Below are 14,547 nucleotides of genomic sequence, written 5' to 3'. Positions count from 1 at the left end.
ACCACCACCGTCCACCGTGACGATTTCCAACCATTCAACGTATACAGGTGATAGATCACCGAGACACATGGTACATGAACATAAAAGAGGTTGGGGTGCTACCGGCGAGAAAATCACCATGCGTATCAACGATTCCAGACCATATCTCCCAGCGGGAACCCCATTTAAGGCCACAAGACATAGCACATAAAACAGAGCAACAAACATCCTTACGTCATTCTTACTTTCGGATTCAAAGATGAAAAACCGAGAGTAAATGAATGAATCGAAAGCGCTCATTACGATTTAGATACGCAATGGACGTTCAGATATGTAGATCCAGAGGGGAATTTTCACAAAAGTTCGCTTGAGCATTTTCACAAATAGCTAGCAGACACTTCAACCAAGGGATATAGACGTGAGAATGAAACGACCATTTGTCCCCAACTAAAGAACAAGTCGTCCAAACACATTTACATAGCTAGCAAGGCTTCCATTCGCGGTTGGAGTTGAGGATTGGGGGAGATTTGGGCGACTGCGCGCGCGAGGGAGGGGTTTGGATTTGGGCGACAGCATCACATTATCCGATCATCAACCAACAACTCCTCAATTCAAAAACCGTAGGTGCAGAAGAAGAAGAAGGAGAAAATGAGAAATCATCGTGAGATTGAAGGAGCAGGCGCGCCAAACATAAGAAAGGAAGCATCTTTTCGGGCAAAACATTCGGATTCGTTCAAGAAGAATCCGCAACTTGAAGACAGTAAAAAGCGAACTCCATGGAAGACGCGAAGAGAGAGAGAGAGAGAGAGAGAGACTGACGGCGAGGGGATGAGGAGGAGGAGGAGGGAAGCGGCCGAGGAACGGAGAGGCGATTCGGTTGCAGAGGCTCGCCGCCGCTGCCATGAGGAGATGTTTGGTACATTGCGATGCTATATAGCTTCTATGATAGCTTCTATATTAGTTGAAGGATTGACTTTTCCCTGAAACTAGCTGAAAGTAATTGTGTAAATTATGATTATTCAGATTATGCAGTGCAAAAAACGAAAGAGAAAGAGATGTTCCGGGATGCTTCGCGTTCTCTGTAATGTGTTTTGTTTTCCGAAACTAGCTGTACTGCAACATTTTTGCTAAATTGCTCTTGCATGTTCCTTGTTAACTTGTTATCTTGCAATTAGTTTTGCTATGGCCACATAGCATTTTTTTATTCTCCTCTTGCCTTTCATTTCCTCATGAATGATAAGTCGGAGGGAATAATTTGATCCGGGAGTTCTGATATTCATTGCAATTTACTTGTTTTGGGTAAGTTGGTGTTATGAAGTGTGTAATTTGCCTCCTGATCTTTCCATGGCTTTTTGCTGCAGATTAACTACTGTTGAGGAGTTAACTAGGGCCACCATGAAAAAAGCTAACTCAGGGAATGGCTGAGCACAATAAAGCAATGTCAGCTGCCAAGACTGATGAGGAGAGGAATACCATTGTCCGTTTGTCATCATAATGCTTGCATCTTTTATTGTTAAATGGTTCTGCTCCATGCAACTGACACCACGTACTTTATGCAGAAAACTCAGAAGCAGAACACTACATCCGGACTGCGAACCTGCAATAATATCCTTGCCATGACTAAGGTGAATAAGTCAACTTATTACTGACTGTTTTTGTCTTCATGGCATGTGAGGAATAACTCATTGTGGTTTATTGATTTAGCCATTGCATTCAAAGACACCTTCATTTATTGGAGACAAGAGCATCAGCCTCTCCTGGAAAGAGGCAGTCAAAGCTTCTGCACCTGCAACAAATACGGGGACTGGGTAGGAGAAATACTGATCCTTATGTTTTTCTATTCCTCAGCGAGTTTGTTATTGGATTTGTTTGTGGTGGGTTATATATCGATTCTAGTTGCTGATACTTTAGCTACTTCCCTCGTTAGTGACAGGTCTACATCTACACTAGGAAATCACTGTAATTATGTTGGTCACTGTCGAATCTGTTCATGGAAAATTGATGTGAATGTCTTCATATTTTTGTTATCAAAATTTGACTGATTGTTCCAACTAACAGCATTGGTGACAAGTCCAGGAGGAGCAGAAAGATTGTTGAGAATGACTTGCATATCTTAGCTTTATCTTCTGTTGTGATGATCAATGGGGTCTCTTCTCGCATATCATCTTATTGACATCATCATTTATGCAGAGGAAAACGATCCGCTAGTGCTGTGAATGGTTCCAGTAATGCGGCATCAAAAAAGGGACGTGGAGCGGGCGGTATGCAAAACCAGCTTGTTAATAGAGCATTTGAAGGTTTGTCCCAGGGTGGGCGTGGTGGTGGGAGAGGAAGAGGAAGGGGTTGGGGTGGACGTGGAAGAGGAAGAAATTATCGGTAGATTGCGGCCATGCCTGATGCGACGGATGCGGAACTTTGTATCAGATATGAGGTCAGTAAGAGAAATTGTTTACTGGTGAGAACGAAGTTTTGGATGTGCGCCAAAATATTTAGCTGGTAGCTTTGACCTGGACGCACATTACTGATTGTAATTTATTCAAAGCTAGTCGATATAGTTTGGTTTGAGCTACCTGCAGCCTTCAGTTCTACACTCATCTCCCATTAGTCAAATGAAGTAGATAGGTGCTCATGTAACTTGGGGACCTTCGCCTCGCTTGTAGAGTGACATTGTTTGATTTAAGCTTGAATACAGACTAGTCAGATTGCATGATCAACAGACTGTGTGACCTATATCATTTGAACCCTTTAATTATGTTGTTGGTTTAGACCTTAGAATATTTTCCGGTTGTCTGATTTTGCCCGCTTTCCAGTTGTTACCAACCTGAAGAATTACTTTGTTGCTGTACCTTATTCAGATGGTTGTGCATTTTGGATGACTTAGGTGACAGTTGCAGCAAAACGAATTGTACTAGTTGAATTTTGGTTCACAATCTGACCGTTCTAGTTCCTAGTAAAGTTAAGTTAGAATAGAATGGCTTCCAAGAACCTAAGATATAAGCCCTACACAGCTCTGGTTTTCCTTTTTTCAAATATAATTCATTCGACCATTTGGACAGATTTACTTATAATTACTTGGAAGAGTACCTCTCTGTTTTGTTTGTTCTTTCTAGAAATGTTCAAGTTAGGTTGGAATAGAACGGCTTCCAAGAACCTATCATTATAAGCCCTACACAGCTATGATTTTCCTTTTTGCAAATAATGTACTACCGTTTGGACAGGTTTACTTAGAATTACTTGGAATAGTACCTCTCTTTTGTTTGTTCTTTCTAGAAATGTTCTCCTGGGTCTTAGTTTTCATAGTTTATACGAACACTAACTTTTTCCGTGTGGATCTAAATTCAGTTTAGTTAGTTGAAGTCCTAGGTTGTATAATATGAAGTGGGTTTGTAACCACTTCAATCTACATTTGTTTTTGAAGGATAATCAATGCGGACAATTGAGTTCTAAAAAAAAAATTAGGAGAAAATTACAGGTTTAATTACAATTATTGCTTTGGTAAACCTTATCGTCATTGCTTATGAAGCATCATAGTATACGTAACTCTTTTTTTTTTTTTTTTTTTTTAAATGTGGAATTCAAGATTGCTGCAGAACATGTGCGTTTATAGATAAATTGGTAACTAGAATAAAAGTAGATATGGCTCATACTAGTTGTACGAATTTCATTTAATAGCAAATGTGAGCGTTACTTTTACATATACGGTGAATTTAGTTTTATACGCTATTAAGTAGTAATTTATAAAAAGTCATCGCACTATAGTCTTAAGTAAGTAGCATTCATAGTAAGTTGGATAAGAATTTCTAATATATGTATAGACTAGCCCAAGGTGATGCACCTTTATGACCTTAACCAATGTTTGGAGTTTTATTTATTGGTTAACTTATGGAAAATTAAATTATAGTTGCAGCTGATTTTTATTTTTTGGTCGGATTGCAGCTGACTTTAAATGAACAAGATATGAAACTTTTCATGGGCTACTTTAGTTTCATTAACCATTGCATTATAGCATAAAAAAAAAAAAGAATTCTACAAATTAGCACTGAAACACAACATCAAATGATGCGGGAGTGGGGTAAAATTAATTTCACCACATTTACTTCGTGTTGATAACACTCAACAACTATAACTCCATTCAAAACGCATTTTTATTTCCAAATTTGCCTTGGTGATCATGTATTGAATCTCCGAAACCTGAGCGAAGAAGCCTGTACTTGCTTGGAATGTCATGCGTGCTGATCTCCAATGCGCAGCTCAGCTCACACTGTGAATCGTGTCGTTTCTTCTTTTATGAGTCATGCCGAATTTAGCATGCTGTCCGCACTTGGACACCAGTCTCACCCGCTGCCCCGACTTGACTGCCTAGCGGCCAACGATGAGGAGGATCATCGGAGTTGCCATGTGTGTGAGCAAGCTTCCTTCTTGCCATTCGGACGGTTGAGCGTTAGTGCACGGCCGGATATTGCTTCGTCTGCCTAGTCACAATTAAGCCTGATGAGGATTCTGAGAATCCATCCTGCATTTTGCTCATTAGCATCTGCTCACATCCCTCCATTTTGGGACGAAAAGTAGAGTCAAATGCAACGCCTGCAAGGAGGTCTATGGATGCTACACGGTGCATATTCCTAGTTCACGAGAACTGCACCGAATCTACCCCAGAGAAGCGACGCCCCTCTCTCCATAATCAACCCTTTTTCTTGCTTTCGATCAATCGGTAGACCTCCAATGTAATGTCTGCTATCTGGTTTCCCCCTCCAGCAAATGCAATTTCAGCCTTGACGTGGACTGCGTGGCTATAACTCTTATGTTCGCAAGATCTGGAGGCCGAGAAACGCTCAGTTTTTTTTTAAACCATTTCGCCCATCAGCATCTACTGGTGTCCTTCCACGTGAAGCTCGAAACCAGAATATGGGTGTAAAGCTGAGAATAAAGCAGCATACTAGGTGGGGTCTATGCTTGTCTGGATTGCCTCTTCTATCTCCAATTCACTATCATCTGCTGCCACTGGAGCTGGGTCGAATGAAGGATGGTGCGAGCAAGGCTCGCGGTTTAGCCCATGCCTGCCTGGAGCAGAGCTGCTCTTTTCTGCTCTGTAAATCATGTGCTGAATTACCCTCAGTTATGCAACACCCTGTTCACCCTGGCACATCCACTTCTTCCGGTATCAGGAAGGAAGGCTCACTGATGCATGTCGTGAACTGTCTTTCGCTACGCAGAATGCGACTTCGACTTCAACATTCCATGCGCTTTTGAAAGGCCCACTTTGAAACATCAGCTCCTCGAGCATATACTCTTTCTTATACTAGATCTACCGACCCGCGCTTCCTATGCAGTGTCTGGTAAATTTTGCACATTCAACTTTCGCATTCTTGTGCAGTGCAATCTTTATGTCAACAATGATTGCCTTCCACGGTTAACACCAACAATAAAGATCGCCATCACCTCCATCAACTCAAATTCTACGCTATGTTCATTGAAGACGATGCCAGTGAGTACTATTGCAACCATTGAGAGAAACGGACCTGAAACTGGGTGATACCATCTTTGATGAATGCCCTTGTCCATTGATTACTCATATCAAATGCGTTTTACCCACAGTTTGGTTTCATCACAGAAATGCTCTCGCACTAAACTGACTTTAGCCAACATATGGCCACGAGATGCTGCCTTGTGATCTGGTGAATAGCCCTGTTCTTTTTTCTTTTGTTATATCATATAGAGACTCAATCTCCACAATAAGTTATAATCAACAGAAAATGTGGCAATACCAAAATTTTTTTAAAGTAATGGAAGTACCTGAAGCCTTGATTTTGCTGAACTAGATGCATTTCTACAGGAAAAAGTGGACAGAGTGAGCCAACAATTGGAGGTACTCAAAAGAAGACCTGCAATGGTGGTCTCAAAAAGCTGCAAGCGAAGTTCGTGTAGTTGAAGAGTTGGGGAGGCTCTTATCCAGAAGGAAAGAATTGGGGAGGACCGCCTTTTTGTTTGATGTTTCAACTTACGCTCTTACACAAGTCACTTGGAATCTCTGCCAACACTTGACATCTGATATTGTTATCTTCTGAGCAAAAGCAGATAAATATCATATTTTTGAGTGTAAGACTCGTGTGCTCTGTGTTATGAATAGGAGTATTAACATTGGGATGCATAATTTGATTATGAATAAACTTGTTAGGAAGCTTGCCGGTCTTATTAATTCCTTGAAAATGAATATCAGGTTATGTAGTTTGTGCAGACTAGCCACGAGCTTTTGCATACTATCTATCGAGCTTTGCATTCATGAACTGTAAATTATTTTCTAGCACATGAAGATGGGAAAAGTTTGGTTCTAACATCTGCAGTCTACCAAAATTCAGTTATATTGAACTAAAGCCTCCCAAAAAAGAAATCAAGCGTTCTTTTCGCACCTTGGCTCAAAATTGAATCTCCCACTAAAGCAACAATTCATCCTCCTGGCCGAAAACCAATTTAGCCCGGTAGACAACATAGTCATTGCATTATTCAGATCCAAGAGCTTCCGGATACATGCAGGATACACCACTGAAGAGGTTTGTCTTCATAAATCTTATTTGCTGAAGCAAGTTGATGCATTTGCCACGACAAAGATCTAGTTGTCACCTCTTAGAGGTAAAATGCTGACTATATGATGTGACCACTGTCGTTCTGCAACGACATACTCAAAAGATGTTATCATCAGAATAGTTAGTAAGCATTACCCGTGCATACAGGACAGATGAAAAAACTGACATTGTGCATTTTGATTCTGCTAACTCTGACAATAGAAGAAAGCTCTGATATTGCAGCGGTGCTCCTGTCTCCAAGGCATCTATTTATCCTAGTTCATATGGATAAATGAGCAAAACGATTGTATAACATCAAATAGTCTGTAAAATAACACATATAAATCCCTGACCAAGCAGAAAGTCACGAAGAGATTTGCCAGAAAAAGAAAAGCAAAACTGTGACGCTCGCGATATTTTCAAAAGAATTCAGAAGCTTTAACCTCAAGAACAATTTTGACTTTATTTTGGCAACTAGTAACAACCATACGACAGCGTTTGACATGTGGCAATGCGATAATAAGGTGCTGCTATCTGAAAATACTAGTAAAAGTGCCATTTTTCATGTACATCCCTCTTTTTCTCTCTTCAGTAAAGAAAAAACTTCCAAGTCTTTTGGTCTAGCAGGATCTTAGGTAACCTTGAAACAACCAATGAAACATCTCCCCATTCTACTCGTAATAATTGTCGAAGTATTTTTGGTCTTTTCAATAACATTTGCCCTTCCACTGACGGTAACAATTTTAAGTATCTGCCACCAAATTAGCAGAAGCATTTGACAGTGCTGCCTTCTTATGTTATCGAGTCGATCATTTTTTACAATAAGCGTTTAGGCTTGTAAATAAATAAGAAGAAAACCAACTTCAAGGTCAAATCAAATGATGAATGAACCACATGAAAATTAAAATAGATATAATTTGGACCACCTACAGGAATCTGTAGGGATTTTTGTGTGAGACCGCTATCCACAAACTGACACATGGGACTCACCCTTGACTATGGAATGCAGAGGGGAAAGATAGCATGTCACGAAACCGAGGCAAGGTTGACCACCCTACTGCCAGTGGGTTGCCATGCCAGCCAGGCTTCTAAAGAAGAGGAGTTTTGGCGAAGCCAAGTCGATTTTGGGCAACCAAACCCTGCAACTGATGAGAAGTTCCTATGGATTAAAGGATAGCATACATAATTGATGAAGTAGATAGAAACAATTGCCCGACAAGGAAGAATGGTCAACCAAGAAGAGAAGATAATGTTCTCTGTGACACATGCTTTCACTGAAGATGAATCATCTATTGCTCTTTGCAGTTTCCATGGCCAACAACATTTATCACACATTTTGCTTTCATTGGAGATGACAGTACCAAATTTTTTGCTAACATAATTTTGATTTGCTTTATGATACCTGCAATCCTGCATATCTCATACAAAATGGCTAACCTTCAGAGTCCAGAGAAGAATTTATTACCATCTGCATCTAAATCATCAGTTCAGTCCTCAAATCACATCGCATATATCTCTTTAACTCTTCAAATAATGACATGTGATTATGCTCCAAGGTTATATGCTTTCTCTGATCTGTTCTTGAGAATTGCTCATTTTGAGCACTCTAAAATCACTAAGACGTATCTATAAATACTCATCTTGAAGCTGTGTTATTATTTTATTTCCTGACAAACTTAGTCACTCATTGTCTGGAACACTAAGTCTAATATGGTAGAAGACGCGATCGATGGATGAACCCAAGAGGGAATGCTTATCAAGGCTCGTCTATATTCCTAACAAACTTGGTCACAAGGAAATACGTGACTTCACTAGTGTAGTGATATATATATATATATCAATCAATATTTTGCATTTATATATGACAACCTTCTCCTAACAGTCGGATCCGTCAATTCTTAGTGCATGACCCAAGATTGCTTGTCCTCCCAATGAGGACTCTCAGAATTTGGCCATCCAACAAATGCTCATGAGCATCTGCTCACATCCCATCATCTCGGGATGAAAAATAGAATCAAATGCAAAGCCTGCGAGCAAGCAATCTTGGGGGAGGTCTATGGATGCTATGCATGCATATTCTTTCTCCACAAAAGCTGCACCGAATCTCCCCAGAGATGCAACACCTGTCTCTCCATGATCACCCTCTCTCTCTCTCCTGCTTTCGATCAATTGGAGGAGCTAAACGCAACGCCTGCCATGGTTTCCTACTGTAGTGAATGCAAATTCAGCCTCGACATGGACTGCATGGCTTTAACTCTATGTTCGCAAGACATGAAGGGCAAGAAGGACTTGGTTTTTTACAGTTGTGACCATCGGCATCCACTGGCCTTCCTCACGAAACTCAAAAGCAGAATCAGGTGCAAAGCTTGTGAAGAGAACATCCCAGGTGAGGTCCATGGTTGTCTTGATTGCCTATTCTTTCTCCACCGCACGATCATCCTCTGCCGCTGGAACTGTCATATGAAGGATGGTCCATGCAAGGTTTGTGATGAATCCATCAGATGTTTAACCTATTGCTGGCTGGAGCAGAGCTGCTCTTTTCTGCTCTATAAATCATGTGCTGAATTGCCCTCAGTTATGCAACAACCTGTTCACGCCACACATCCTTTTTCTTCTCATATTAGGAAGGAGCGTTGCATACATTGTGAAGAGTGTTGACGCTCTGTCTTTCACTGCATGGAATTTGACTACGACTTCAACATTTCATGCACTTTTGAAAGGCCCACTTTGAAAAATCACCTACACGAACTTATACTCTTTCTTATTTTAGTCTACAGAACTGTGCTTCCTATGCAGTGTCTCTGGTAAAATTTGCAGGTTCAACTTTTATGGTTGTGTGCAGTGCGATCTTAGTCATCACAGATTGCTTTCCACTACAGTAAAAGATTGCCATTAACTTTCATCAACTCACACTTTACGTTTCGTTCATCAAAGATGATACCGGTGAGTACTATTGTGACCTTTGTGAGAAGATAAGGAACCTGAATCTGGGTGCCTATGTCTGCAATGAATGCCCCTGTCCATTGATTACTCATATCAAATGTGTATTGCCCACCGTGCATTTTCGTCACAAGTGCTATCTTACTAAACAGACTTTAGGCAACAAATGGATACAATACCATGTGATGTGGTGAATAGCCATGTTCCTTTTTAACATCATATATATAGACTCATCCTCCACAATAAGTAATAATCAAGAAAAATGCTCCAATACCAAACATTTTTTAAATACAGGTTGCTGGAATAGTGTAAGTACCTGAAGACCCTGCTACTCTGAACTCCATGAAAATATTGCATTTCTGTAGGAAAAATTTGAAAGAATGAATATGCAATTGGAGGTACTCAAGAAAAGACGGGCAATGTTGGTCTCCAAAAGCCGCAAATGTAAGTACATTTAGTTGCAGAGTTTGGGAGGCACTTACCAAGACAAAAAGAATTTCCTTTCTGTTTGATGTTTCAACTTATGCTCCCATGCAAGTCAATTGGATTCACTGCCACGGTCGACATCCAAGCATTGTAGCTCTCTGCAGCAAAAGCAGATTTTAAGTGCGAGACTTGAGTGCTCTACGTAATCAAATGAAGTGTTGACACTGGGATGCATAATTTGATTGTGAATCAACTTGCGGAAGCTTGCCGGTCTAATTATTTCCTCGAGATACCAACATCAGATGGGTGTAGTTTATACGAGACGCGTCTCGTGCATCTGCATACTATCTATCTAGCTTTGCATACATGAACTGTATATTCTTTAGCACATGAAGAGTGGGAAAAGTTCGGTTCGAACATCTACAGTCAACCAGAATTCAGTAATCTTGAGCTAAAGCCTGCCAAAAAAAAATCTACATTTCAGCATTCTTTTCTCACCTTGGCCCCAGAAACTTGAATGTCCAACTGAAGCAACAATTCAAGCTCCCGGCCAAAAACCAATCCACCAGCGAGATAACGTAGTCTTAGATTGCAATTTAACGCATTTGCCACAGCAAAGATCTAGTTGTCACCTCTAGGAGGTCAAATAGAGACTATGATGTAAGGATTCCCACATTCTGCAATGACAAACTACAACTATATTATCATCGGAATAGCTAGTAAGCAGTAATGGTGTATATGGAACGAGAGATGAAAAAGCTGACATCTTTCATTTTGGTTTGATCACTCAATGATGTTAGTGTTAGATCAAAGCTTTTGAAATTGTAGCTGTGTCCCACGTTGCCAAGGCATCTATATATCCCAGTTCATATGGATATATGAGCAAAACCATAGTACACCAGCAAAGAATGTAAAATGACACATATATGGATCCACTGGCCAAACAGAAAGCTACAAAGAGATTCATAAAAAAAGAAGGAAATCTGCAACACTCAGCAATGCTTTGAAAGAGGTCGAAGCTTTAACCTCAAGAACAATTACTCCCCCGTATATGGCTATAGAAACGACTATTCTTCCCTCGGTAACAATTGTTGAGGTCGTCTTTGATCTCTTCGATAACAATTGGTTTTACTTGTTCCCTGCTTTCCTTTCTTATGGTCTGGAGATAATTCGATGCCGAAGGCTTGCGATTTTCTTATGGATTCAGATATAGTCGCAACAAGCCCCAAGCGCCTCCTAAACAAAACTAGCTAGCTTCCTAAAGTACTTATTCTTTCGTTTTAAAGTAGTTAGATTACTTTATCCAAGCGAGGAACATCAGTCAAACAACTAGGGCGCTCGAGACTTCCCGATGACAAACGCCGATCCACGACCGGGTGTGGTGGATGTGGCTGTGCTCTTCCACCATGCCATAGACAAAACGGCGCCGCACGGAAAATCATGGCCAAGATTTTATTGTAAACCAAAGCCAAAGGTTTTGAAAGAGGCTGCGCAAGAGACTCACGGAAAGCAACGAGGAGTAGCACGAACAACCGAGAGGACGGAGTGGGAGGAGTCGTGGAACAGCAACCACGCGAGCGAAGCCACCAATATGGAACCGGTGAAGTCGATGAGGAGGTGCGATGATGCTCCATCACGAGGAGGAGAGCGGCCGCTAGGCGGGGGTGCCCGATTGCGAGACGCGGCAACAAGAAATGCGGGGAAGCGAGCTGCGAGATGGCAACGCCCGGTGGCGACGGGGTGAGTTTCGAAGGGCGAAATCAACTTCCCGCCATGGATTAAGCCCAAGCCCAAGTGTCTCGTTAAAGTCCTTTCTTTGGTCTTGCCTCAATTGATGCCGTGTTAAGGGAATTACTAGAGCGAAAAGAGATGATGAAACAGAGTTTGCCAAGAAGAAGACGAAAAGAGAAGAGAGAAAGAAGGAAAGCAGAGCCGGACAAACCGAGAAAAAGACAGAGGAGACAAAGGGGCCTCTTGCTGTATGCACCGGATTAATTTTTCTTGCCAATCAATAAGGATTCAAAACTTTTATTTATCTAATTGAAGGAGTTTTCGTAATTAAATTGTAAATTCGGTTTTGTATGGATTCTATGTTGCTAGGTCGATTCTACAGATTTTTAAGCTATGAAATTATGTTGTAAAGAAATTTTAGGGCGTTGCATAATAGGACTTTAGAAAAGTTAATGTAGGTTTATGACTTGATTGGGATAAATTTTTAAAATTTTGCACGTAGCTAAAAACAGTTTTCAAATTACTATGTTTGGCAATGAATTTCACCCTTCTCAAACCATCATTTGGCTTTATGATCTCTTGGTAATTCGAAAGAGTTTTCTGTTGAAAATAAGCTCGCTTGAATTGGAGTTTAAAATGCGGTCGACTCTGTTTGCAAAGTAATTGTTCAAAGGTCTTTTGTCAAATGGACGATTTGACTCAAGAATATGGTATTGCCTACTAAATTTTTAGTCGAGGTTAGTTGACATATAAGTTTGACATGTAGATAAACTTTGATAGGACTATGAGACTCTTCAAGCGGTGTAACTTTTGATTTGAATTTTATTTAGGGGTGGTTGTTATCCTCTACAAATCAGAAACTCATGTCTTGAAAGTGATAGGGATTTGATATATTATAAGTTGTGAAAAGCATTGCACAAAATGATTTTTAAAATGAAAAGTAATGTTTGAAATATATTTGTTTTATAAAATCAAATGGAGCATTTACTACCCTTTTGGTATATAATTTATTAGGATGAAGTTGCTTTAAAGTGACATTATTCATATTTTGATTTTATTGTACATAATATATTGGATTTGGATAAATGAATCTCTAGTATTGCTTTATCATAGTAGATTCTTGATCTATTTAGGAGAGATTTGGATTAGTCATTAAGCTGTGGTTACTTAGGGCGCGCATGACAACCATTCTGTTCCAGAAATAGTTTTTGGAACAGAAATAGATTTTTATATTTCTATTTCTAGAAGAGTTTCTAAGCAAAAATAACCGTTTGATAACGTCTGAAAATTTCTACTCTAAAAATAGAAATCCAGTTTGATAACGTCTAAAAAAATTTCTTCCTTTTCGGGCAGCGGCGACAACGGCCAAATCGACCTTTAATACAAAAAATAAAAATAAAAATGATTTAGTAACAAAAAAATAAAAGAATAAAATAAAATAAAATAAAATAAAATAAATCATAAAAAATAAAATAAAAATATCATTTTATTTTAAAATAAAAATATCCTTAAAAATAAATTTATTTTATTTATTCTATTTTATTTTATTTTACGAATAAATTTATTTTAAAATGAATAAAATTAAAAATAAAAATAAATTTATTTGGCAAAACACTCAAGGCAAATAAAATAAATTTATTAAATTTATTTTAAATAAAAATAATTTATTTTTATTTATCATAAATAAATTATTTTTAATAAATTTATTTTTATTTTTAAATGAATAAAATGAATATATTTATTTTTATTTATTTTTATTTTTAATAAAATGAGAAGAGGCAAAGGAGGAGGAGGAGGAGGCAGAGACGTAGATGAGATGAGGAGGACTCATTGAAATTAAGGTTTAGTGGGAGAAATTATTTATGATTTCTCTTCCCGAAATCAGAAGTAAAAATTTCTACTTCGATTTATCTTTCAAATCAATTTCTGGAATAGAAATCTATTTCCGAGTAGGTTTATTAAACAGGTTTCTATTATAGAAACAGTGCGGAATAAAAAATTATTTCTCAGACGAAATTTTGATTATCATGCACCCCTTATACTATTCATTCCAAATCTTTTTCTAGTAAGCTAAAGCGGGACATGAGCATTATTAGTGGGAAATTATTTACAATTGGATTTGGATGTGAGTTTAGATACTTATATATGTTTGGGATGATAGTTGTGAAAAGCATTGCCAAGAAGAAGACGAGAGAGAGAGAGAGAGAGAGAGAGAGAGAGAGCAGAGCCGGACAAACCGAGAAAAAGACAGAGGAGACAAAAGGGGCCTCTTGCTGTATGCACCGGATTAATTTTTTTTTTTCTTGCCAATCAATAAGGATTCAAAACTTTTATTTATCTAATTGAAGGAGTTTTCGTAATTAAATTGTAAATTCGGTTTTGTATGGATTCTATGTTGCTAGGTCGATTCTACAGATTTTTAAGCTATGAAATTATGTTGTAAAGAAATTTTAGGGCGTTGCATAATAGGACTTTAGAAAGTTAATGTAGGTTTATGACTTGATTGGGATAAATTTTTAAAATTTTGCACGTAGCTAAAAACAGTTTTCAAATTACTATGTTTGGCAATGAATTTCACCCTTCTCAAACCATCATTTGGCTTTATGATCTCTTGGTAATTCGAAAGAGTTTTTTGTTGAAAATAAGCTCGCTTGAATTGGAGTTTTAAAATGCGGTCGACTCTGTTTGCAAAGTAATTGTTCAAAGGTCTTTTGTCAAATGGACGATCGACTCAAGAATATGGTATTGCCTACCAATTTCATACTGCAATAATAGCCGCTCCTCTCTTTTTCTAATTATCCATTTATTGTGCAAATAATATATCACAACATGAGCATTCTCGTGTCCCCATGTTTATGCACAAACTCACCTATTTCTATAATTGTTGGATATACAAAATCCTATTAAAGTA

The 14,547-nt window shown here is 38.8% G+C and overlaps 1 protein-coding gene and 2 long non-coding RNA genes across 4 annotated transcripts; 1 reads left to right on the top strand and 2 right to left on the bottom strand.

Annotated features, from left to right (window-relative positions):
- The first annotated feature begins 1,375 nt into the window (after nucleotides 1-1,375).
- Nucleotides 1,376-2,366, top strand: LOC104440947 (apoptosis inhibitor 5-like protein API5). The gene is made up of 4 exons (XM_010053933.3): nucleotides 1,376-1,456; nucleotides 1,539-1,604; nucleotides 1,684-1,787; nucleotides 2,170-2,366. The coding sequence occupies exons 1-4, from the start codon at nucleotides 1,397-1,399 to the stop codon at nucleotides 2,357-2,359; spliced, it is 420 nt and encodes a 139-aa protein (XP_010052235.2). The 5' UTR covers nucleotides 1,376-1,396; the 3' UTR covers nucleotides 2,360-2,366.
- Nucleotides 2,367-6,284: 3,918 nt separating this feature from the next.
- On the bottom strand, nucleotides 6,285-8,261 carry LOC120292697. 2 transcript variants are annotated; one of them, XR_005550300.1, is made up of 2 exons: nucleotides 7,530-8,261; nucleotides 6,285-6,814 (listed from the first exon to the last, which is right to left on the bottom strand). It is a non-coding gene; the product is annotated as an uncharacterized LOC120292697 (long non-coding RNA). The 2 variants fall into 2 exon arrangements; XR_005550301.1 differs by having other exon boundaries at nucleotides 6,285-6,805; nucleotides 7,530-8,259.
- A 730-nt stretch (nucleotides 8,262-8,991) lies between these two features.
- Nucleotides 8,992-10,630, bottom strand: LOC120292698. Its single transcript, XR_005550302.1, has 4 exons — nucleotides 10,404-10,630; nucleotides 9,962-10,063; nucleotides 9,796-9,838; nucleotides 8,992-9,211 (listed from the first exon to the last, which is right to left on the bottom strand). It is a non-coding gene; the product is annotated as an uncharacterized LOC120292698 (long non-coding RNA).
- Between the last annotated feature and the right edge of the window lie 3,917 nt (nucleotides 10,631-14,547).

This window comes from Eucalyptus grandis, chromosome 4, assembly GCF_016545825.1.
Source record: "Eucalyptus grandis isolate ANBG69807.140 chromosome 4, ASM1654582v1, whole genome shotgun sequence".
NCBI classification, from domain to species: Eukaryota; Viridiplantae; Streptophyta; class Magnoliopsida; order Myrtales; family Myrtaceae; genus Eucalyptus; species Eucalyptus grandis.
This window is presented reverse-complemented; position numbering and strand designations above follow the sequence as displayed.